General features: G+C 41.6%; 1 protein-coding gene across 3 annotated transcripts in view; it reads right to left on the bottom strand.

Annotated features, from left to right (window-relative positions):
* ANKS1B (ankyrin repeat and sterile alpha motif domain containing 1B) overlaps window positions 1-26,958 on the bottom strand; it is an 845,363-nt gene that overhangs the window by 558,684 nt on the left and 259,721 nt on the right. For all 3 annotated transcript variants that reach the window (XM_090042850.1, XM_090042851.1, XM_090042852.1), the window contains one exon: window positions 6,015-6,180. In XM_090042850.1, coding sequence (XP_089898976.1) covers window positions 6,015-6,180 — 166 coding nt within the window. The remainder of the gene's footprint in view (window positions 1-6,014; window positions 6,181-26,958) is intronic.

The raw sequence follows: 26,958 nt of genomic DNA, 5'->3' as shown, positions 1-26,958 counted from the left end.
TTAAAAGATTGTCCCTACCATGAAACATAACAGCCTAAACGACTTCCACTGGTATGAGATATAAATTACTGATAAATCCCAAGGCCCACTATCACAGAGTAAAATATTTTTGAGATTTTACAAATACAACCCCAAGCATACGATCTTACGTTAGATTGTTACTAATAGTAATACTACTAATAATGTGACAGATTTTCTTACTCAATACAGTAACATCCAACATTGATATTTCATTCACTATTTCAATTTCTTTACCCATTTTTGATAAACATAAATTACTACAGGTATGTGATAGTTACTACTACATGGTAGCTGTTGGACAAGCTTTCAGGTATTAATTCTCCTATCTCAGGCAAGTGCCCTTGCCTTAAAGCCTGAACACTTGTCCAACAACTCTCCCAACAATACAATTGGTACAATGAGAGAGAGCACAAAAAAACCCCTTGCTTCTTGTATACTTCCTGGACCATCACAGCTACAACACTCCAATCCAAGCCAATAGAAAGACTCCTTTAGGAGTCTTCAGTCTTTTGTCAACACCATTCATGGTGATTATGGGTGAAAATTATGTAATTGAGATGTATTACTGTGAATAAGAAGAATGTCTTTGTAGTACTTGTAGTACTAGAGAGGCTTGTGTGTCCCAGTGATCCTCAGAGCTGTGTTGTCCAGTCTCTCTCACTCCTGGTGAGCAGGCCCGAGGCAAGGTTCCAGAGAAGTCATGGTCCAAACCTCAAGTCGTCAATGGCAGATCAAGCATAAGATGTCAGTATCTCAATGGTGGTGTAGAAGTAATTGGCTTACTTGACTAGAAAAACAGACAAAGACCAGACGTGCTGATACTGCTTAATTCAAATGTTCTGAGATAAGCAATCCGCATTCCTGCATTCCTTGGGTTATCTTGATATCTTGCCCTATGCATAGATAGTTGTTTAAGTAAACTTTCTAAGTTTCTGTGTAATTTACTATTGTTTTGTTTCTCCAAGGTGTATTTTTTATCTCTTTCTCTGTCTTTAGTATAAATACGCTTGTAAACTTAGAGAGTCTGAGAAATCCTTTGAAACAGACAAGTGGGTGATTCCCCTTGCTGTATGGAATTCTCCCTGTGATCACAGTATAGCCTTAAATAAAGAAAAGCTGGCTCTGTCAGTTCTGATTCAACCACAACGCGAAGTTTGATTTCTTCCACAGTGGTAAAAGATGAAGGAAGGCCACAGCAAGATTGAGGTCTTCTGTCATCTAGGGTTTTCTCAAGCCACTGGGATTAGATCTCCACCTTTTCAGGATTGTGTGGTTGCTATTTCCGTGCTCCTGCTCCTTCACATTAAAGTCACAAGCAGGCTTCTAACACAGAAAACAACACAGCCTCCTGTACCAAGCTTTGTAGCAATGGATGAGTGGTGACAGAGACAAGACTAGTCAATCTGGCAGTTGCCAGACACAAATTTGCACCCAGGCAGTGGTAGCCTGATGGTTGTCTTGTACCCAGTTTGCGACAGAGGTGCAAGTCACAGCTACTACTGTGACTGAGAAGTCCTATTCTGGATCCCATCTGCTCATTTTACCTGGGGAAGCGGCTAGAAAAGTTATTCTAAACCTAGGTTGTCTTTTCTGCTCCTGGCTGGATAACTGCATCCAGCAGGATCACTCTCTCAGTGGTTGAAAACATCGTAAGACAACAATGATTTTCGCAACATGGAAAGTTTGCACCTTGATGGATAACCAAGACAACAAACAACCAGAAAGAACTGCTATCCTATCCAGGGAACTAGTGAGATAGAGCTGCAATGTTGATGTTGTGAGTGAGACAAGACAACTGGATGAGGGTCATCTAAGGGAAGGGGTTGGAGACTACACCTACCCCTGGAAGGAGAAATCGGCCCCGAACAGACACATCATGCATGAGCTTTACCATGAAGAATCAGATCATTAATCAGCTTATGGAGCTCCCTGTGGCTGGGTTTTTGGTTGTAGCCATGTTGGTCTAAGGACAGAGGCAGACACAGTTCTTTGGATAGATACAATATATTTTATTAGACCAACTGAGTAGTTGGAAAAAAGTTCTTAGCAAGTTTTCGGGCACAGTCACCCTTCATCAGGCACAGGGAGTCTCTGCTGGTCTGAGACTCCAAGGAATGAGAGGAGCTAAAAGTGTGGCAGGATGTCAGTGAAAATGTAACTTAGATCTGTCACAGGGAGCTCCCTGTGGGCATTGACAAACATCTCATGACCCTCTGTCTTAAGATCAGCAACAACCAGTACACTACCATCGTCATTGAGTATGCCCTAATGCTTAATGCTGACAATGATGTCAAAGAACAGTTTTACTCTGACCTTGATCATGTATTAACACTCCAAGGAGGACACGATCATACTCCTTGGTGGTTTCAATGCCAGAGTTAAATGCGATCTGGAACTCTGAAGTGGCATCATTGGGAAGGAAGAAGTAGAGACAGCCAAGTCCAATGGCATTGTTTTGCTGAGCAAGTGTGTGGAGTACAGTCTTGTCTCATGAACACCACCTTCAGACAGGAGTGATAAATACAAGACCACTTGGAGACACCCTTGGTCTAAGCACTGGCACCTCCTTGACTATGTTATTGTTAGAGCCCATGATCAAATGGACATCTGTATCATGTGAGCCATGCAAGGAGGAGATGACTGCTGGGCAGATCACTGTCTTTTCAGATCTATTATCAACATCCAGCTTGCTCTGAAACCCTGAAAACAGCCAAAAGCAATGCAAAGGACTCTTAACTCCAAATCTCATCAAGACCCAAATGTCCGTAAGGATTTCCAATAGCGTCTCCATGGAAAGCTCTTGGGTCTGTCCACAAATGGAGGTAACATTGAGGAACTCTGGAAGGGATTTAAAGCTGCCATCCATATGGCCTGTGCTAAATCCACTGGCTCATACCACCTACTGAAACCAAGACTGGTTCAATGAAAGCAATACCATGATCTAAGTGCTCCTTGACTAGAAGAGAAAGACTCATTCTGCTTGGCAAGATGACACCACATTTTATCAGAAGGAGACATATCAGCTTCTCAAAGCTGAAAGCTTAAAATCCAGGAAATCAAAAGTCAGTGGTGGCAAGATAAAGCCAATGATATTCAGCTCTATGACATGCATAGTTTTTTCTGGGCAAGGAAGGCCATCTATGGCCCAGTTTCCCAGGCTTACTTTTCTGTGATTGCAGGGTAACTTGACACTCCTGAAAAACATTTAATTTATCCAAACTAGATGGAAAGAGTACTTTGAGGTACCCCTGACCAGTGAGTTCACTGTGGCAGATACCACCACTGAAGCCATCCCGCAGCACCCTGAAAAGGGACACCTCACCAACCCTCCTATCATAGGATAAGTCTGGTATGCCATCAAGGAAATCAAGAGCAAGGCTACTGGACTGGATGCATACCTGATGAAATCTACAAGATGGCAGTAAGAAACTAGTACTGAAACTCCACAAATGTATTCTACACATTTGGAACAATTAAGAGATCCCTGGGACCTGAGGAATACCAACATTATGACCATCTTCAAGACAGGAGATACGTCTGTGTGCGGGGACTATCAAGGTATTACCCTCCTTTCCATACCAGAGGAAATCCTGAACCATCTCCTACCTCTTGCTGAGGAAATCCTGCGAGGATCTCAGTGTGGTTTCAGACCATCCTGTGACGCAATTGACATAATCTACGTTGCCCACCAGGTCCAAGAAAAGTGTTGGGAACAACAGAACACCATGAACAGGTCCTGCATTGACCTCACCAAGGTCTTTAATTCAATCAATCCCCTGTGGAAAGACCTGTAATTTGTGCAAACAGGTCTGTGGCTCAAGGATTGGGCTCTTGAGTCATCTCAAGATCCATCACTGACTTCCTCCTGCATTTTAATCTTTTGACTAGTAATGCTCTTTGACACCATGCATTGATGAACAGAGTACTTCTGTGTTTATGTAATGCACTTCTTTACATCTGCCTCTTTTCTGCGGATGTCTGATTTTCCTTCTACTGAATTCACAGCATCTCACAAATAGTATGGTACTGTACATTCTCTGTACATTGGGAAGGATTCAAAAGTGTCTTATCAACACAGTTGCATCAATGTACTAGGTAATCCTGTATTTATTTTGATATCAATCATTGGGCCAGATGTTGGTGGAGTCATTCTGTCTACTACATGCAGTACCACTTCTAGTGTGATGAGTCCCAAGCTTTGCAATGTTGCTATATGCCCACAGGGACATGTGGGAAGGGCAGGAAGTGTATTTTATTGCTGTCTCTGCATGACTGGCAGCAAAGGTGCAATCCATCAGCAGTTGTACTCTGGACCTTAAAGAAACTGCATAATTTATTCCCTCCCATTGCAGCACAGAATCTAACAAGGTGCTGCCATCAGCTCAGGGTAGATAGTTATTATGATCTAGTCACAAATAAACTGATATTTCTAAGTATTTTTTTAAATCAGAATTTGAGCAAATTTTTTTGAGCTGAACAATCAATGACAGTCCTTCCACCAGTTCTTTGCTATTGCAATTTCTTCTTTGCCAATGCATATTCTCATTCTACTTGCTTGTAGTTAGATGATTATTCTATGCAATTCATGTATAAAAGAGTATTGTTGGAGTGGAGGAAGGCATGCAGTTGTGGAGAATGGAACACTGTCTTTACATGTAACATAATTCATATGACTCCATGCAATTATATTATTATCTTTACCCAGCGTAACTCATTTCTGTTCAGAGCTGTGGAATAAAAGGAGTGATTTTCCAAATTAAAAAAAAAAAAAAGGAGAAAGGGGAGGAAATGTCAATGTAGTAAACTTACTATATCCAGGTCTGGCATTCTTAAACTCATCAGTGCACTTTTCTGTGTAATCTGCTTTCTCAACCAGAAGCGTAGTATACATTCAGGCAATTTAAAAGCGCTGCTGAATGACAGAGCCAATTAGCCCTTCTTAATTAGCCTTCTTGCTCTACCACAAGGAGATAGCTCTACCACTTATTTAGAAGGCAGTCTGCCTAGAGCTCTGCTGTGTGATTGAGGACACTACTACCAGGTATAAAAGTTATCATGTAGATGGCCTTGGAGTGCTATTTAATTTTTCCTTTATTAACTTACTGTTTTAATTTACACACGGCTTGTGACATTCTATTATTTAGTTCCATGGATTTTAGAAATACACAATTTATTTTAAATTTTAATTTTGCATAGCAAATTAGTATTAAGAACTCAATGGGTGCATCTACACAAGACACTTTACTGCAGTCGACTAATTAGCTCTGCAGTAAAGCATGAAAGTGCAGTTAATTAGTTTACTCCAGCATAATAGCACTCCACAGCTGTGCTGGGCAGCACCACTACATGTGCTATTAGGCTGGAGTAAACTAATTAACTCCACAGTAGGATAGTACTGTCCAACACAAGTACTATCCTATAGCAGAGTTATTTTCTCTGCTGCCACACACAGGTCGATGATGACTGGGGCTGGCTGGGGCATGAGGGTGCTACAGTGCAGGGGCTGCCCGCCAACTAACCCCCACATTGTAGCACCTTTATGCCCCAGCCAGCTCCTCCACAGCACATAAAGCCTGGCTCAATATGCTGTCGTCCCGGGCACAAGTATAAATACTGTGCCCAGGAGCAATACACTCTGGTGCAAACTGCCCCAGAGTTTATTGTGTCGCATTAATATTGTGTGTAGACATTCCCAATAAAACTAGGAAGTATGATAGCTGCTGAGGTTACTGCATAGGAAATAGACTCAGGAAATTTGTCTTTTACACTTAGCTTTTATATAAGTTTCTTATATGAATCTCCATTTTAACCTCTACCTTAAATGCAAATAAAAATATTTACTTATATCTAAGCTCATTAATGGTTGAAAATCATGCTGAAATCCTTGGATGGAAGAAACTATGATAGCAGAAGATGTCACAAGCCAATACTTGAATATTATCCATATAACCAAAATGTTCCAATGATAATGTGAAAGACTAATGGCGATTTACCTGTTCTTGAGGAAGATAACCTTGCTATTTCTAATGAACATGGTTTCTTTGTAACTGCTATTTCCATGGAATCACAGAAATGGTTCTCATTTTCTGAAGTAAGTAAATCAAGGGAAGCAGATGGTATTATTTCCAGTGCATAGCTCCTCTTCTTTGGAAAGGACTCCTAGAAATTAAAAATGCAAGCAAAGTAAGTGAAATGGATTTGTTGCACACCAAAACTGCAAAAGATAAATAAAGTTCAGTAACTGTCAAAAATAATAAGATAAAAATTCAAAAGAATAAATATATCACTTCCTGTTGAAGACCAAATTTTAATAGCTTGGATAGCTTACTTATCTTTTAGCATGAGTAAATAAATCTCACCGTTGAGTATCAAGTCTCATTTTATTCTGTGTGATTATACTGTTGCATATGGATTTCATTAACTCTCCATTTTGCATTTGGCAAATGCTTTGCTGAAGCAGCTCTTGCCGTCCCAGTTTCATTAGGTTCTGTTTCAGGTATATGTCCTTATCAGATGTCAAGAACATATTTTGTGAAACACACAGGATTACTTGAATTAATAAATGAAAATAATTTGCTTTGCAAGGATGTGGTTTCAGTTTCATCATGTTATATGCCAAGGGTCAGCAACCCCTGGCATGTGTGCCAAGCATGGCATGCAAGGGCATTTTGCTTGGCATGCCATGGCCAGCCCCAGCTCTGAGTAGCTGCTGCCAACTGCGGAGCCCGGGCTGCTCCCAGCAGGCATCTGCTCCCATCAGGCACCTGCTGCAAGCAGTCTGGGCTCCGTGGTTGGCAGCAGCTACCCAGAGCTGGGCTGGGTGCAGCAGGCAGGCTGCAAACATCTGTGGCAAGCTCCAGCATCAGCTCTGTACTGGCGCATACATGTGTGCCTTGGAGCAGGCAGTGGGAGGGGCCTGAGGCAGTACAACCTTGGTCTCTCCCCCACTCCCAGCACAGAGGTGATGGCAGGGCTCTGGAGCCCAACATAGCTGTTTGTAGCCAGCCTGAGCTCTGGGAGGCTGCAGCAAGCAGCAGGCAGGCTGCAAACAGCTGTGCCGGGCTCCACAGCTCCGGCATCAGCACCATATTGGCAGTGACTGCACGTGCACCTTAGAGTGGGCAGCGGGGATAGGATCTGGCCCTGAGGCAGCGCAGACCTCGAGCTGTCCACTCCAAGGTGCACATGCAGTCACCGCCAACATGGAGCTGATGCCGGAGCTGTGGAGCCCGGCACAGCTGTTTGCAGCCTGCCCACTGCTTGCTGCAGCTGCCCAGAGCCCAGGCTGGCTACAAACTGCTATGCCAGGCTCCAGAGCCCTACCATCACCTCTGTGCTGGCACCAGAGGTAGAGACCAGGCTTGCTCTGCCTCAGGCCCCTCCCACTACCCGCTCCAAGGTGCACACGCACGCCCTGGTACAGAGCTGATGCCAGAGCCTAGCACAGCTGTTTGAAGTCTGCCTGCTGCAGCAGCCTTCAGCCCAGGCTGGCTACAAGCAGCTGCTCTGGGCTCCAGACCCAGTCATCAGCTCTATGCTGGCAGCAGGGGAGAGGCCGGGCTTGTGCTGCCTCAGGCCCCACCTCCGCCTTCTGTTCCGAGGTCCATGTGTAGCTGTTTGCAGACTCCCAGCTGCAGCCAGCCCCAGCTCTGGGTAACTGAGCCGGCCTGATTCCCACCAGCTCCAAGCCCAGCACTGGCTCAGCACCCCTACTGGGATGAGGCTGACGCTGCCCTTTGCTAAGAGCACTGCACCTTTGCGGGCTTAGCTGTGTGGAGTGGGTGGGTGGTTGGGCTGATGGGCAGGCTTTGGGCTGGGGCCTCAGCTGGCTATGCTGCAGCCTGGGGGCTGGATTCCCAGGTCCAGGGGCTCTGACAGACCCAGAACATCATTGGGTCAGACTTTGTCCGGTGGCCCAGCAGCCCTGCTCTGTGTACCCATGAATCTGGTTCTGTGTGTTTGTCTGCTTCTGGTCCTGTGTGTCTGTGTGTGTACACGTGTCTGGTTCTGGATGAGTGTGTGCATGTGTCTGTTCTGGTTCTCTGTGTTTGTGCACATGTGGTTCTGTGTGCATGTGCAGTTCTCTGTGTGCATGTGTATCTGCCTGGTTCTCTCTCTGCTCTCTTTTCCCTCTCTCTCTCCTCTTTCTCTTATTTCTCTTTTTTTTCTCTCTCTCACTGCAACATGCTTAACAAAAATACAAAGGCAACATTTATGATTATTAAATATACTAACATGCCATGGGGAGTGTGGACCTGCTCCCCAATTTTGTTTTTCTGGCATGCCAGCACTCCAGCACCTTCCAAGGTAGACGTTGTGGTTTTTTCAGCACTCTGGCCAAAAAATGTTGCCTACCCCTGTTATATGCATAACCCCAGAGATCTATAATCTACTGTTTGATGACAGAGCCCCATAAAATGTGGACAGATCCCTTCAAATGTTCTCAGTGTGCAGTATTGCTCATACTAAGATTTACCTTGGTTATTCATTTATATATGCATTTTGGGAACTGAAGAAATTAGAGGTGAATATTTAGTGGTAATGGTTTCCTTATAAGTGGGAGACATCCCCTTGTATCTACAGGCTACATACTAAATCCAAAGCATTTGATGTCAATAGAAATACTTCTTTAATTACACTTGGATTGGTCCGTAAGTTAGTATTTATTAGAGATGGATTCTGGAAGGCTGAGTTCCCTATATTGACTAATATAGAGGGGGAGGGAAAAGAAGTTAGAAGTCAGAAAATGTCATTCTGCTTCTGCTAAATCATGAGATTGAGTGATTTACAATACTGTGATCAACCAAGTAGAACTTGAATGGTTCAGAATAGGGCTGCGCATAGCTTTAGGTGCTGATTCGATTTGGAGGAGATTTGGCCCAATTTGGCGGCCAAATTTCCTAATCTGAATTGAATCAGGGGACCAATAAAAAGGTCTGAATTGATTTGAAACTCTCTGAATCTTCTGAAAAGATTTGGAGAGATTCAATGATTTGGACAGCCCCCACCTGCTGCAGTATCGAGCTGGACCTAGACTTGGAGCTGGTAAGTAGAGGGCAGGGGAGGGGGGAAGGGACCATGGGGGGACCCCCACCAGGCCCCATCCCCTGCCTGTGCCCCCAGATCCCCCAACTCCCACCCACTCTCCCAGACTCCCCCCATGTTTGCTCCGCCCACCTCAGCTCCTGGTGCTTTAAAAGAAGCCCCTACTCTGCAAGTGCTGCCAGGCTGGAGGGGGCAATCCCTGCTGCTCCCCACTGGCCCACGCTGCATGGGGGGCTCTGCACAGGCCCCCTGACCCCTACCTGCTCTCCCAACCCCCTCCAAGGCTGCCCTGCCCACACCAGCCAAGGTTCTCTCCAAGCTACGCGTGTGTGTGGCTAAGCACACTTTAAAACGATGCCACACACAAATTTATTAATGCCGCAAACCCACCCTGAGAGGAGCTGGACTGTGGCTTCCCAGAGAGGAGCTGGGCAACAAGCTGGGTGCAGAGCACAGTGAAGGCAGTGGGGCTGGCACGGGACACTTAGTGGAGGTAAGCTCAGGCAGTGGCTCCTCCCTGAGGCAATGCACTCCCAGAGGTGAGGTGGGGACTGGGGCTGGGGCTGGCGCCAGGGAACTGCTCCACTTCCCAGCCCCAATGCCATGTGCCTCCTTGCTCCCAGAGGCGGGGGCGGCACCAGTTTTTTTAGCCATTTAGTGGTTTGTCTTTATTGTCACTAGTTTATGCATTCGAATTTAAAATTATTAAACAGAAAAAGAAGTTGCAAATGGTGTTGTTTTTCTTAGAAGAATCCTAAACTGTGTACTCTTGAGTGTGGGGGTGCTATTTACAGCTGTGTCTAGGGCACAGGCAGACAAGTTACTTTGGGTGCTGTGGGGCAGACTGAAGTGGTGCGCACCAAAAGGGGGAGGCGGGACTGAAGCAGCATGTTCACAGACCACTACATCTTAGAGGGAACGTTGGCCCCAACTGTGGCCCTTTAAGGAAAAGTAAACATACTCTCACAACCTGCCCCAGACTCACTGCTCCTGCAGCAGCCTCAGGGCTTCAGAGGACTTATAAAAGAGCCCTACACATGGTGGAGGCAGTGAGGGGCAGCAGGGATCGTCCCCCGCTGGGCAAGAACTGGCGAGACCGGGGGGTTAGGGTTTTTTGTCCTTAAAGGGCCAGAGCTGGGGTGGGTGAGACAGCCATGGGGGGGGCCCTGGGCCAGCGGGGAGGTGGGTTAGGGAGCTTGTGCAGTGCTCCCACACAGCGTGGGGCAGCAGGGATCACCCCAAGCTCAGGCAGCACCCAGTGAGTGGGGGCTTTTTTTCCCCCCAAGTGCTAGGAGTTGGGGTAGGCAGGGGATGGACCTGCATGATTCAGAGAGCCAAATCTGCAAATCAGATTCGACTGAATCAATTCAGGACAGTGATTCGAATCACTGAATTGAATCTCTGTCCCCAAAATCAGCCAAAATTGAATCCGAAGCAAATACTGTGTCACACAAGGCTAGTTCAGAACATAAGTAAAAAATAGCAGCCTGGCACTGGATCCTTAATATTGTGTTTCTTCCCCAGGAAAAGACAATGGAGAATCCAAAGGCACAGTCTCACAGGAACAGCATTCAGCTATCCTGCATCATCCAAATGCCCCCCTCAACAGCCCCAATCTCACCCACTGACTCCTCAATTTACATCTTCACTGACTGCCTGTCTTGCTTGCATATCAGCCTCTGGCTTCTTTACTATTGACTCCATCCAGGAAGAGCACACACCAACTGCAGATGTTTCCTCAGCCTGACAAAAGGTTTTTAAACCCGAAAACGTGCTAAGAAAATTTTTCCAACAATTTAAGTTGGTCTAATAAAAGATATCAGATTTACCCAAAGAACCTTGTCTGCCTATGTCCTTAGCCCAACATGGATACAACCCACACTCTTGAAAAAAGTTTGGCATTTTATATCAACGGGATATGATAAGATACTGTGCAAAAGGTCAGAAAGTACCACATGTTAATAAGTCATACCAGGAAAGCACCACTTATAAAACAATGTAAGAATATGCTGACCAGAGGTGGCCATGGAATATCAGTTCATTACAAAAATATTCAGTTTGAGGCAAGCTGATATCAGTCTGCAGATAACCAGCCCAATCATGCGGTGTTGGATTTATACTTTAAGTGACTCACCTACTAGAACCTTCTGAAATTTTTCCCCCATTCTATGTTGTGCCTGATAGCTATAGAAGTTCAAAACCAAATAATAATTCTGAACCTGCTAGGAGGCCAAGACTCAGGCAAAAGCAGTAAGGGTAGGAGCGGCATGAGAGCCTTTTCATGCTTCCACTTACTGACATCAGCAGAACCAACTTAAGCAAGCTCTTTGTTTAATCTGCCATTATATCAACAATTTTAACTGACTGTAGGAAAGGGTTAACAGGGAAAAATATACATTTATAATTAGCTTTAATAAAAAGCAGGCAAGAGAGCCAACAGAATATATGCTAGCATTTATAATAATAAGTACTTATTTCCATTAGGAAATGATAAAGGCAAAAAGTCTGTATCAATCTCAGTCCTCAAATGAATTATTACAAAATGCTGCATTTGACCCCAGTTATGTGAAAATTTAAGCACAGAACTGAGCACATGCACTGTAAACAGCATAACTAAGAACAAAGGGAAAATTATTCATATGAGTAAACTCCAGTGTTGGTTGCCATTACTCCCCCGCTGCCAAAATTTCCAGACCTGTGTGGAGCCCCACAGGCCAGAGGATATGAATTCACAGGCCATATCAGGCTCCACCTGCTGGGGTTTGAGCATCTGTGTATTAACAATTCTGGACCAAAGACAGACCCTAGGGGCACCCCACTTGATTCCTCTTGCCATCTAGACATGGAGCCATTGATGACTACTAGTTGAGCATGATGATCCAACCACTTTTGTATCCATGTTGTGGTTCTTTCATTTTGTCTATATTTCCTTAGCTCATTAATAAAAAGTTAATGCGAAACATTATCAAAAAACCTTGCTAAAAATCAAGGTAAATCATAATTAACACACACACATACACACACACACATACACACACACAATTTTTTCTACATATCAGAGCAGGTTGACTCATTTGTAATTCCCTGGATCTGCCTTCTTTCTTTGTAAGGATGGACACTATATTTACACTTTTCTAGTCATCTGGGACCTCACCTGACCTCCATAAGTCCTCAAAGAGGATAACCAGTGATTGAAATTACCTCAGCCAATTCCTTTAGTACTGTATAATAGATCCCATTCAACCCTGCTGATCTGAAAGCATCTAGTTTCTCTAAACAATTCCTCCCCGTTCTTCCACTACTTCAAGCCTTTTGTCAGCTTCCCCATCTTTGCTGCCTCCTACACCTGTCATCTGGAAACTGCCCCTATTTTTGAAGCCGAGTACAAAAGGCATTAAATACCAGTACTTGAGCTTCTTCTGCATCATCTGTTAACTAGACTGCTTTCTGCAATCAGTAAGGGACCTACACTTTCTTTGGTCATCCTAATAGTTCTGACAGACTTATAAAATTCCTTTTTACTGTCTTTTACATAGCTTTATTGTTGTAGTTTTGTTTATATGAAAATAAATTTAAGAATGGATAACAGAAAAAAAGAAAATAAATCTTTTGAATTAATGTGAATTAACTCAGTTTCTTCTGAATTAAGCACTAATAGTTGTCCTGAATTTCAGATAAAATGCCCCTGCCCTCCCCAGCCATGTTCAACAGGCTCCACTGCATAGGAAAGTAGAGACTAGCGCAGCCCATTCCAAGTCTGCCCAGACCTTGGCACTATCTTGTAGCTGGTCTACTGGTCACCAATTTCTCACACAGAGTGGTTCTACTGCTATGCATTGATAACAGCATCTGAAAAAGGTTTGCCTCTTTATCTATATGATAGCATTTTATCATCAGGGAGTTCTCAAATGTATTTTCCATGGCAACTAAATTAAAACAGAAGAACTCAAATTAGCCCAGATAAGTGCCAGTTTCTGCTGGCAAAGTACAGTGCATCTAGGACCCTGGTGACAGCAAATCTGCCTAGAATGACTTGTGTGCTGAGTTACCTAGCAGCCCATAAGCATCCAGCACTGTTCTAAGAGCTGCTGGCGCTGGCCGACAACATGCCAGGCCCAGCATTCTTAGGAGACAGGCTTATTCAGTGCTTCTTACAGGCAGCCTGAACCTCCCAGAAAAGCTCCCAGAGCGTGGAATTCAAAACTTAAAGTTGCCTTTCCTCAGTTTACAGATGCTGCTCTTAGGGACAAACCTCCCATATTGCATGTTTGCTATAAATATCATGAAAATAATAAAAAAAAAAAATTATTGGTACAACTAGTGGAATCCACAACTTTTCCAAATACTCTCTCCAGTTGCACAAAGGATGTTTATAAAAATGCCCACAGAAACTTAAATAAAAGGGGAAAAAAAACCATTAACTAACATCTAGGTTATCTGAAATTGTATCAGATAAAATATTCAGTCAAGACATTAAGCCTCAGATCAATAGAGTGTGTACTTAAAAAGGCAAATTTCAAATCCTCCTGAAATAAGTTAATATGGATTAATTTCACGGATGGTAATATGCTCTCTTTTTGAGTGATAGCAGAGTCCATTCATGAAATTTCAGAGCTATAACCAGCTCAAGTAGTCACAGTTAGATGTTAGTATTTCACACATTTTTTCTAGCACCAAACATCAAATAAGGCAATGCCCACTAATTTCTAACATAAAAAGCAGTTCAGTAATCGTTTAATGGTATCGGGGTTTTCCTCTTCCTCCTATCACTTTCATGTGCAGTAAATATATCCTAGATGTAAAAATGTGCTAAATCTCTTTAAAGAAATATGATAGCTACATTATGATTAAGTGATCTTTAATATGTAATATCAAAATCATTTAAATTTTAACAAATTAGGGATTGTTCAGCCTTGAATTTCTGTAAACTCATCTGAAATGTGAGTGTTACCTAGGTCAATTATAAAAAAGATGCAAGCATAACTACATATTGGCTATTATGCTGCTAACATTAGTGATACTAGAATTATCTTGATTTGGCATTAGAATTGTAGAAAATTATAAAATAAGTTTTATGGACTAGCAGCAATCTATAATGAATAGTGGAGAGAATCAACATGATAAATAACATAAGAGGAAAACTATTGTAGCTTGTAGGAAAACATTAGAAAACATAGGGCAGTAGGTGAAACACATGCATTAGATCTTTGCTGCTACCACAAAAGCAGCACCGGTTCATTTTGCTGAACCTGCTGTTAGCTTGCCAGGGGCACACTAGACTCCAGATTGGGATATCCTCAGACTGTAAATGAGGATTGATTACTTAGCTATTTAATTTTCTTCAACTACTTACTATAAGGGAAGTTATTCTTTTGCTCTGTTCAGCACTGGTGGGCCCCTGTGCCCAGTTTTTGGCCCCACACTTAAAGAAAGATGTGAACAGCTTGGAAAAAATCCAGTGCAGAGCAACAAAAATGCTTACGAGACTGGGAGGCAAGACGTATGAGGAAAGGCTGAAAGAACTAGGGTTTTTCAGCCTGGAAAAAAGAAGAAAGAGGGGGATTTTATAATAGTCAAATACCTGAAACAGGGGTGGTGCTAGGGAGGAGCTGGGGGGGTGGGGAGGTATAACCATCCCAAAATTTGCCTTATTTCCCCCATAGCCACCCCTCCCCAGTGCCAGCCCTGCCACCACCTGCCCCATGCAGGTGAGCCAACAAAAGGTAAGCTTTTTTTCTGTGGCTGTATGAGACAGGTCTAGGAGCAAAGGGCTCAAGCTGCAGCAGGGGAAATTAAGACTGGCAATTAGAAGGAAGTTTCTGACTACAAGAGTGGTCAGGCATTGGAATAGGCTATGTAGAGAAGTCATGGGTTCTCCATGCTTGGAAAACTTCAAAAGAAGTTTAAACTTGGCTGAGTTATTTTAGTCAGGTATGATCCTGCCTGAGCAGGAGGCTGGACTAGATGACTTTGTAAGGTTCTTTCCAGTCCTATTTTCTCATGACCCCATAAGAAGTAGGCCCAGACTAACACCAAGAAAAGAGGGAAGAAAAGACATTATTAATAAATAAATTAATGGATTGCTGATATATAGCAGTGGACTCACATCATTGGGAAGTGGACACAGACATAAAGATGCAAGAAAAGCAAGAGAAATTTAAAAAACAAAGGAGAAAATGAAGACAATTATTTACATGACTATATGTAGCTTAAAAATAGCTTACATTATTTATTGTCAAAGTAATCTGTCAGAAGATTACATGTCAAATTCTGTTCTCTCTCATAATATAGATTATGGGTAATCCCTTTTTGAACAGGTTCTATCAACATCTGAACACAATCTCTCTACATACATCACACTTATTTTACGGTAAGTGCACAGAAAGTGCTTTACAGCCATAACCAAGCAGATGGTCAGGGAACACAGTATTTTCATATGTGCTCTGGAGGTGGGGAGGGAGGCGCTTTAATTACAATGGCTCCAAGAGCTACCCTAATTAAAGCACCCAGAGCATCTCATGTATCAGCATCCTCATGCTTCAAAATGACAGCCGGGGTGCTTTATCTAAAGTCCAATGAATGAGCTTCAGTTAAAGCACCCCTGCCACCATTTTGAAGCATGGGGATGCTGACACATGAGATGCAGAGGCTGGCTGGAGCACGGTAATTACCATATTCCAGCAGACTCGAATAACTGAGTCAGTGCATTGGAGCAGCCTCCTGACTCATGTACAGGCACCCATAGAGCAATGTTAAAATAGTGGGTTCTGCTCTAAGATAACCCTGGATGGATGTGGTATCACACTTCAGCGCCATAGGCTAAAGCACCATAATAAACATCTGTACCAGATCCCATTGTGATTCATATTAGGTGGTATTCCACCAGCAACCCATGGAGCTTTCCAGAATCCTGCTCACACCCCGCCACCATCCTCCGAGTGGCAATCTAGCCTCAGACAGAGCTTGTCTGGTCTGGACAAGTGCCTCAACCCTGTACCTTGACCCTACCCCAGGCCTTGGCCCTACCCCAGACCATGGCCCTGCGCCTGTGCTTTCACTGACAAGAGTCAGCAAAGCCTGTGTCACAAGTTCTGCCCATGTCCTCCCTCCAGTTAGCATAAATCCATCCACACAAAGAAAACTGCTTATTGCTGAACTTCTCTTATTGCATATTGTCATGGGTGTGGTTGAGCAAGTTCTGAATGTGCTTTAGCTGTTATTTTTCCTGTGCTCACAGTTAACTTGTCTTTAGCATTGATTCACCTGCACTGATTTCTGGCAATGGGTAAGTTCCCTAATGGAGGCTTTCAACATAAAGTCAAGTTTAACTCCTGAATACTTGCCATGGTTCAGAATGGCATCAAAATAAATTTGATGATGAAAATGCCCTCTAACCCCAGCCTCTAAACAGGCACTTAATAGTTCTGTGACACTGTCAAATTACATTGTTCTTTTCAAATGCTGTTATACAGAGTCCCTAGCATAGATGGGAATCCCAACTCCTATTACTATAAAAATATACTTGAACATGCCCAAAATGTACATCCATACACCTACACATAGTAATATTGGTCTACAAATAATTTTTAAAAGTCTACAGTACGGGGTAAGGAGGGGGAGAGACAACAGCAAATTCAGGGGTGAATGAAGTCAACTAAGGCTTATCAGGTGAAGCTGCTAAGCTCTATACAGCTGTAAAGAAAATAAGAATAAAAGCCAGGTATATATATGGGTGAAAGTTAGGAAGCAAAATTTTGTCTGAAATGTTTTAATAGCACTCTGCTTCCTTACTCCATCTGAAGACTTTTGTCGGGAATATAATAAAAATAAAAGAAAACTATATCTTGTTTTGGGTATCTAGAATTCATAACATCTACTCTCTCCATCTTGCATTCTCTAAAGTATTTTCAGATGCATTGGGAGCAGTAAACAGCTGCTTACTTCATAATTAATCTATAAGGAGCAAATATACCCTGCTTTCTGCCCGTCTTCAGACACACATGACTAAATACTTCTCAGAAGAATTTTGTAAGGACCTGATACAGTGTCTTTTCCAAACCAAGTTTGTGTTTAAGATCTTACCAAAATCTCAAGCAACGTTGAACCAAAATTTCTATGGTTTAGTGCATTAAAAAAATCACTTTCATTTAGAGAAGGGATAAACCTTAAATATTACATTTCAATTTTGGTGAGTAGGAGGGTGTTTACATTATAATCTTGGCTCTGAACCTGGCATACGATTTGGTTCCAACACTAGAATAGTTCTGATTATGTGATCTCTCCTTATCTCTGTCTCAATCCTGCTTCATAATCTCCTTATTTTAAAATCTCATGCCTCTCTATACTGCATCTACCACCACAATTAATCCAAACTTTCTACCAGGCTTAGGTTTATAAACTACATATCTAGATGTATTTATTTTTTTAATACCAAAATGAATTAATAAGAATGCAAAACTGCCACTTGATAGTGCCCTGCCTTGTGATTTCTATATTTATGCTGAAATCTCAAAACAGGGACTTTATATAATGCTAGTAAAGGATGGTGAAAGAAAAAGTAAAAGTGAAAAAATGAAATTTAATAACATTTGGCAAATAACATTTGGGGTTAAAATTCATAACATGCCACTAATAGAAGCCACTACACTAAAGTCCTCCATCTTACAAGGTTTAAAGTAATGGTGGCTGAACTGGGCACTAAATATTTCCCATTGCTTTTTTTTAATTTTTTTTTTTTGAGGGAAGGCTCCTGCCATGTGTTGCATTCTCATCTAATTCAGATTGACTCCTCTTCTTCCTCACTGATCAACTACCTAGTAGATGATCAACTAGCTGGTTGAGTCAGGGGGGAGGCACTGAACCTCCAAGTTAGGTGAACAGACAGACACCCCTGGTACCTTCAAGACCAGGTGGGGTGCAGCCAGTCATCTCCTTGATTGGAGGTTGAGGACCCTTTAAATTTTACAGCCTGGGTGGGGCATGTGGCATTGCTAGAATCATGGGATGTCTGCTGGAAGCTCTTGGATATGTCGAGATTGTGGAGCTGACCTAAGCAGCGGAGCCCAGGTGACATAGGAACAGGACACATATCCAGCTGCAGTGAGAGCTAAATGCCATGAACTGCACCTTCGTGCATCGGCCATTGCTGCCATCCATCCATCCATCTACCCACCCCCTCACAGTTGCACCCTCACCTATCCAACAACACCGAAACCCCACGGGCAGCACTGCAGGCCATGGGCAAACCTGACCCATCTGTGGCCACCAGCCAAACCTGGACACATAACTGGCAGTTCAGGAAAATAAAGGATTTTATTGCCATCTGGGGCAAAGAACACACCCAGTGTCAGCTTTAGATAGGGCACAGAATGAGAGAAGTTTTCAAGCGCATCCCCCAGTGGATGCATGTTTGGGGGTGCAACAGAGATTGGCCATACTGTCTTGCCAAGACCACACTAATGAAGAGGCATTATTACAGCACGCCTTTCTACAAGGACCTGTACTACTTTCCTTACTAGGAACAGAGTGCTTGACACCTGCACACCCACAGAACTGGGGTGTTCCAGAGGAGTTCCAGCAGAGACCCCACTGGAGGAGGTGGTGGCACAGGGAGGTGCCAGGACACCACTCCTCACACAGGGCCTGTGGCTTTTCCAGAACAAGTATTCTCATATGCCAATGCACCATACCAGCTTCCCCAATAACAGTGCAGTGGCCAATGCGCTAGTATGACCTACAGGACCTGCAACCAGTCCTCCTGACACTTCTCCTGATTAATCGGGCTCTGAAAGAGGACACTGCACAACTGGTAAGGTTCACCCGAGTTCCACGTGATCATGATGGGGACTCAGGTCCCAGGGGAAACATGGACCTCCCAGAGGAGGAAGCAGGGGGAAGGAAGGGAAAGAGGGAATGCTGAAGCCACAACACAATCACCCCCTGCAATCATAGCCCTCTCTCAGGCCATTATGGCCAAGAAGTCCACAAAGCCATTGTGGCCAGGATGGAGGACAGGTGGGAATGGTAGGGCATAATGGGTGGGTGAATCGCCTACTTTCCCCCCACCCCTGCTGAAGCCCAGAGCCCAGCCCAGGCACCAGGTTTCCCCTCCTCCTCCCTTCCCTTGGGCATTTAAGAGGCATGTGCAAGCTACAATGGCAGGGGTTGGGGGCACGTGGCCCATGCCCAGGAGCAATCAGGGGTGGCTCATACATTCAGGAGTCTTCAGCAGCCCACGGAGCCTATGGGGCATGGTGGGAAGTGTGTTAGAGCCACCCTACTTGCTGGAGTTGTTCTGTGAAGGCAGACTCCAGCACCCCCCCCATAACAAAGGGCTTCTGCCTTAAGCTTCTTGAACCCCTGTACTTAGCATTTGACAATGTTTGTCACAGTGTCAAAAGTGACAGCTTCAAATCCTCTTTTTCCTTGAATTCCACCAATACAATTCTAGCCGCCCCCAATTCTCTCACTTCTCTACCTTGTCTAGCTTAAGGTTAATATGTATGATGTTTATCATATGTTAGTTAACATACTTACAAGGAATACATAAACCAGTTGAGTCAAACCCAAGTTCACTTACTTTGCTTTGTCTGACCAAACTGGCATTGTTTCATCTCACCTAGAGGTTTAGACAATGTTAAATTAAGATAGCTAATATGATCTGTTTGTATAAGCTAGCAGGTACAAGACTTCCAGAATATCTTGCTGTTGCAAAAGAACTCAGGAAAAACAGAAAACATGTTACCAAAAAAAGACTTGGGTGAAAGGGAGTGACCAGGCTACATTGTAAAAGAGGCCTCAAATGGAAGTGGAGAGCAGAATGAACAGACCTGTTGGACCGTGTTAATTTTCTGTCATTCATATATGGAACATGCAACTTTTATGTAAAAAACTCTTTTGTTGAAACAATATAATGTGGAGGCAAAACCATTAAAGACCGTTATAAAACATGTAATTTTTGTTTCATAGAATGTTTCAGGAATTATTTTTCTGTGTGTGACAAAGGACCATCCACCATGAAACTATGAAATATGGCAGCCTCATTCCGGAGTATTACTAATTTTCAGACTACCAGAAAATAAGATATATTAAAATCTCATTTTAGAGCAGATTCACTTTGCAGTTCATTTAAAAATCCTCCGGGACAAATTAAATGCACAAAATGTAAAAAATAAGGTTCCAGAAGTTCAGTTAACCCTCAAAAATGCAATGTTTTGAGTTAAGCCTGTTTTATTTCATGTTTCTCTTTTGCTTTTCACTTATGCAATTTAAAATCAAGATGAACTGCATGCATATTTTAGGACTTAAATAAGCAAATATGCAAGGTCAGTGCACCTATGACCCAATAATAAAAACGGGTAGACTTAAGAAGTCTCCAAACTTAAATGAGATTTTCACTCTTGCCATGGCTTGGTGATGGGGATAAGAGGCAGCAGTGACTGGGTTGGGTCAGAAGCACTGGTCCACCTGAGTTGTTTCAGCCTGCTGTTCAAAAAACATCCCCAGCTACTGCCTTTAACTGGCTTTGTAGCCACAGTCTAAGTGTCACTAGAGTCTTGCAGAACATAGGACACAAAACAGAATACACAATTCCTGCCACGAGAGTAAAAGAAGAAAGACTGGGTTTTTTTTAATGTGCTATTTCAGCTCATTCAGAATGTTTAAACAGTGCTGGTTCACTCCAATATGTTGTGAGTCACCAGGTAATTAATACCTTATTTATAAATTAGGGATGTTAAATTTATGAACAGTTGCCTTGAACTTCTAGACTAAAGAGAGTTGAAGGCCATGTCATGTGAAAACGGATGTTCCCTACATTTGCATAAGTCTATCTTGATACATAACTTCATTGTCATCAAAATGTTAGTTGTCATCATATTTTATGTATGGCACATAATAAGAATCATAAGGGTTAGAGAAAATTGTTCTTCTAGCCTTGAGGCATCCTTGTAGGAGAATAAGGTGTCTAAGTGCTCCTGAATATGTTTATTTTTGAATATGCCATTGCTTTTTGGAACAAAGTTTTCTTCACTTGCTGTCACCTACCCACTAAGATTCTTATTCTGATTGACAGCCACTTCTCTAATATTTAACTTTTATTTCAGACAAGAATCTTCTCAAACAGTTAAATCTAGCTAATTTGTTACATGGCATTGACTGACGTTGGAACTTATATGCATCATACTGAGAGTGAGCAATCCATATCTTTCCTTTTATTCACAGAAAATATTTACAGCAAGATTGTGTTGCCAACCAAGTGAAATGGCTGAGAAAGTGCCCAGTCATATGTCTCTGAGATTATAAGCATCACAAATTGTTATTGAAGAAATTTGGTATTAGTCTATCTATGAAAAGCTCATGGGATCTCACTCATTAGGTTTTTACCTTGGAAATTAAAGAACTTATGCAGTAATTGAAAACAATACTTTTTTCCTATTGAAGTTCATATCTGGTGAGTGACACAATTGGGCTAAAATGAGAATTAGGTATAGATGAGGAACATTATTAATTTTACATTATATTCTCAGATAATGGAAATTTTATTAAAACTGTTAAAATGGTAAACATAGATCAAATAAGAACTAAATTACTCAAGTATCCCCTTTTTCTGTATAGTAAATGTTCAAAAGTATGAATCTTTAGAAAATATACTCTTTCCAGTTACACAGATGATCTACAAGAACTTTCTTTAAATCTTTTAGGCTGCCTATACATGTGCTCAGAGGTGGGTGGTGCATGAGAGTGGTTTGCAGGCAGTTGCTCCAACTAAAAAGCCTCACCATCACGTATATTAAGCCCCCCACATTGATAAGGATCAGTTAAAGCACCCTACAGCCATTTTTAGATGTGTGAGGGCTTAATGCATGACACAGATCAGAACTGATTAATTAATTAATCTCCTCCAACATATTCTAGTTAGAATGCCAATGAGCATGTGTATAGGCAGCCTTAATGGCTATAGTATTAAAAAGTAAAGCTGATAGAAAAATTAGCTCCCTCATAATTACCTATGAACAACATTTTGATAGTAAATAAAGCGTTCTGACTGGCTCTCCATTCATATGAAAGTCGTAATGTTTCTGTAATTTTATGGTTAGTAAAAACAAGAATTTTTCTATCTATTGTTAGTAATTTAACCCAAGTCATTTTTGTACTGTCATATAATTAGACTCATTTTTCATGACTGAGTCAAACTAAGATAAATGTTCATTGTTATGACAGCTAGAAACACATGAATATATAATTTGTCACAAAATGTGTAATAAGGCATACTTCCTGCTGTGTAACAGAATTTGGGAGAACCCCTATGATTATGTCTCATTAGCTAGGGGCCATAAACATGATGACTACAGGATTTGGTTTTGGTTTCCATGAACAATTTATAGTATAAGGTTAAAGAGAGTCCTGTCAGATACTTTCAGAAAGGATATTTGGGTTGAAACACTAAAATTGGTGTGGCAGAGACATGAATACATGTCCAACAGTTAGCTGAAATAAGTTTTCTACCATTATAACATTTGAAACAGGCTTTGTAAGTACCAGTTCCACAGAGTTATCTGTAGAATGGTTCACACTGAAACTCAGTAGAGGATAATATTGTTGCTTCATATTGTTAAATATCTAACATTCAGTTTACATAGACATAGGCAGACAAGGTTCTTTGGGTGAATCTGATATCTTTTATTAGACCAACTTAACTAGTTGGAAAACATTTATTAGGCAAGCTTTCAGGTTCAAAAACCCTTCATCAGGCTAAGGAAGTTTCAGCAATTGGTCTAATAAAAGATATCAGATTCACCCAAAGAACCTTGTCTGCCTATGTCCTTAGACCAACATGGCTACAACGTACAACCCTGATTATATAGACAGGAATTTATGTAAATCAATGAAGAAAAGTTGCATCAATGAGTGATTTTATATTTTCTGAAATTGTGGATTATTGTTTATATAATACCTGAAAACTTGGCCTCTGTCACACTATATAAATCCCATGCCATTCACCTAATTCTTTTTAGGTTTATTAGGGATATTGAAACTTAAAATTACAACAAAATTCTTGAAAAATTAAAAAAGAGGCTTGTATGAACCTCAACAAAACTACCTAATCGTGCTTTTGTGATCATAAGCATCTGAAAATAGGTGTGTGTTTTGAAAATTTGAGTACACTTAACTATAATAAAAGTAGATCCTACTGTAGTAACTAAAAATCCTTAGACACCACATTACATCTTAATGCAGACTTTTCCTAGCTGATAAATATTCAGAATTTGAAATTCAGTTGGATTATCTGTAGACAACCAATGTACTTTACCATGAACACAAAGTGCAAACAGTAAAAAAGAGCAGATGTTTTCTCTAATAAATAATTCACTATGACAAACAATATACCATTAAAACTAAATAGTCTGGTTTCTACATATGTTAATGGTTATGCATGGTAACATAACATAATACAGTAACAAATCATTCTTAATTTTAACTATCAAAAAGCAGTAACAACTTAGCAAGTGATTTCCTAATGAGGCATGTGACCATTTTACCATTTGTTTCATTAACTTGTTAAAAAATATATTATATTTTGTTTTGAAGGTCAGCATACAAAGGAGCATATAAAGCCATGAAGTATGACTTGAATTAGATAAAATTTGGTGAAATTTCCCAGGAAACTATGGATGCCTTTATATGTACAACAAGGCTGCTCTGACACACTGTAATTAATTGAGTCTGCTGGAGTGGTAATTACTGCACTCCAGCATAACTTGTATCAGTGCCCCCGTGTTGAAAGATGGTGGCAGGGGTATTTTAACTAAAGCTTGTTGAATGAGCTTTAGTTAAAGTGCCCCCACTGCCATCTTTCAGCACGGTGATACCAATACACATGAGGCTCCAGGCACTTTAATTACAGAGGGTCTCGAAGTCACTCTAATTAAAGCATCCCCTCCTCTCCACACACACTCACAGAGCATGTGTATAAACACCCTATGTTTTTCTGATAATTCACTTCAAGGACTACAGAAGTCTGTACACAATGAAATATTTGCTCTAATACACTATGTCAATAAAAATCAATACAAACTAATCAGTATACAGAGTATACTGTACTTTAACCAGTACTTTAAATAAACTTTCATCGTGAAAAAAAGTTTAAAGTGGTGAATTTTATACATAGGCTACTGTATTTATTCTAAGTAAGTAGAAATAAGTACTTAGATTGTACCATGACAGGTATTCTTCCCCAATGGTGAGGGACAGTTTCTTCACGGGTGCATCTACACATGCAAAAAAGAATCAGAACTCATGGTAGAGGTGCTATCTTTTATTAGACCAACTAGATTTTTGCAAAAACAATTCTGTAATTGCAAGCTTTCAGGCACAGACATCCTTCATCAGGTATAGGAGAAAAGATTGTAAAAGTTCTCCTGGGTAGAAATGAAAGTTCATCTTTCATAGGAGACTTAAAGGTGTGGTAGAATCTCCTGTTTGGAACAGTTCATTTTATGTAGGTTAGGCTAAGAGAAAAGTTGGAATAGTCTGTTTACCTCCAAGTTGTTCGTTAAGCAGGATGTAGTCATATTTCTTTCTGGTTATATAATGTTTCATATTTCACAGAAGAGTAAAAAGATGGAATGCTCCCAACTGAACTAAGAAATTCAGTTCAGTTCCCATTTTGTCTAAATCTAATTATTTCTGCTTTGACTTATACAAAATTCTCACTAAATTTTGTGATCTATGATCACTAAATTTACAACATAAACTAGCCTTCTTCATTGAAATATGACTCAAAATATAAGTTCTCATTCATAGCATTTCAAGTTCAGATAGCTATGAAGAAAAATACTAGAAACATGTGTTAAGCATAAAAGGGCTTACTGACTCTGCAGACAGTCTGATAATTATAAGTAATAAGAATTGCCTCATTCAACTTTATGGGATGTGAAATCTGAAATTTATGGCTGACTTTACATCTCAACCTTTTTAAACAGGTCAGTGCTCACCATTTGTAGAGAAACATCTGGCTAATATGCATACTCTGCAATCCCAAACTACTTCCCATGAGTCTTCAGCTTCCAAGTGATGGAACCCCTGCTGTCCCTAAAGAGATGACAAAACAGTGGTTCTCAGTAGGGGTGTGCAAAATGGGCCTGATTCAGATTTGGCTCAAATCAGGGACAGTGATTTGATTCGTTGATTCGGATCACTGTCCCCAATTTGATTGAGCTGAATCCGAAACTGAAGATTCAATGCTGATTCAGAGAATCAGCGATTCAGACACAGACACAGCTTTAGAAGTTTTTTCTACATTCCTTGAGGTAGAGGGCATGGCTCATGATCGCTGTGATACTGGGGCGCATGGAGCATCCCACAGGAATTCGGGGGGCCCTCCGTAGGCTCAGTGGTGAAGTCAGAAGTGGACCAGAAGTACTTCCGGTCCAGTTCCAGGTCTGCTGGGGGGCCCTCTGTGCTCCCCTGACTCAGTGATCAGCCACAGGGGGACCCCGGGTACCCCCCCCCCAGACCCAGGAGGCACCAGTTGCTGAGCTGGGGGGATGCAGGATGGCCTCCCAGCACACTCCCTGGCAGACCCATAAGTGGACTGGAAGTGCTTCTGGTCCACTTCTGGGTCTGCTGACAAGCACACTGGGAAGCCCCCCGTACTTCTGTAGGATGCTCCATCTGCCCCAGCATCACAGCATTTATGAACCCCTGCTACCTAGAGATATGTAGAAAAAACATTTAAAGCTGTATCTATGTCTGAATCTCCTAATTGATTCGGAGGGTTCCTATTTGATTCGGAGAGATTAAAGCGTCCTCTGATTTGATTTGGATTTGGAGATTCGGCCATTGAATTGGGCTGAATCAAATCAGGAACTGAAGCTTTGCACAGCCCTAGTTCTCAAATTTTTTAGACTGAAGGTATTCCTCAGATAATGCCAGCTCTTAGTGTTCACTCTTTTTTTCATGAAAAAATAATAGAGCAGTGCTTCTGTTGCACAAGGAACTCTGAAAGACCACAGCAGGCCAGAATGTTTATGACACTATAGATTTCTACATGAAGTTTCTGGATTTATCCTGTAATTTCTGTATAGGTGTTTGCACACATAGCAGTAGTAATTTTTCATGGCACCCTCTGAAACCCTTAAAAGGATCTTGGAACAACCCATGGTTCTGTGGCATGCTGGTTAAGACTCACTAGGACACACCTTCTTTTTCACACTTTTCTTTTGCATTGGAGGCCAGAACAGTAAGAAACACCAAAACAGTATGAAAAAATACAAACTAAACTATTTGTCTATTTTAATTAAGGATGAAAATTTTGAAACAAAAGCAGGCACTGAACTGCCTTAAGAAAATTAAATTATTCCAGCCTCAAGTATACATTTTTAAATTTAGTTGTGGAATTTTTCTATAGTGTTAAAATACAAGGAACTTGCTATAAGCCCAGCTTGTTACACAGTAAACAATGTTTTCTATGATTGGTATTCTCTCTTGAATCTTGAGTGATCTCCTTTTAGATGGAAAGTTGTGCACATGAGTACTATTGTCAGTTTTCCAGACAAACTGAATGTGTGGGAGCACCAATAACAACATGTCTAATGGATTTAAGGCTCTGATTCAGCAAAGCAATTAATGTGCTTAACTTTCAACACATGAATAGGCCTAATGACTTCAACAGGACAGCTTACATATTTAAGCATGTTCTCAAGGGCTTTGTTAAAATCAAGGACTTATATAGTTCCATGGTGAGCTGGCAGGAAAAAAGGAAGAGAAACATGTTTTCTCAGTAAATTCCCTCTTCCATTTTCTTCAAAACTTCATTCTGCTAAAAATTTCCAACCAGCTCTGGCAAAAAGGCTTAGTATGGTGTTGTCTAAACCAGGGGTTCCCAAATTC

The sequence above is a fragment of the Crocodylus siamensis genome, chromosome 4, assembly GCF_052110815.1.
Source record: "Crocodylus siamensis isolate JL-2025a chromosome 4, ASM5211081v1, whole genome shotgun sequence".
In the NCBI taxonomy this organism is placed as follows: Eukaryota; Metazoa; Chordata; order Crocodylia; family Crocodylidae; genus Crocodylus; species Crocodylus siamensis.
The sequence above is the reverse complement of the archived record's forward strand: the minus strand, read 5'-3'. Positions and strand labels throughout refer to the sequence as shown.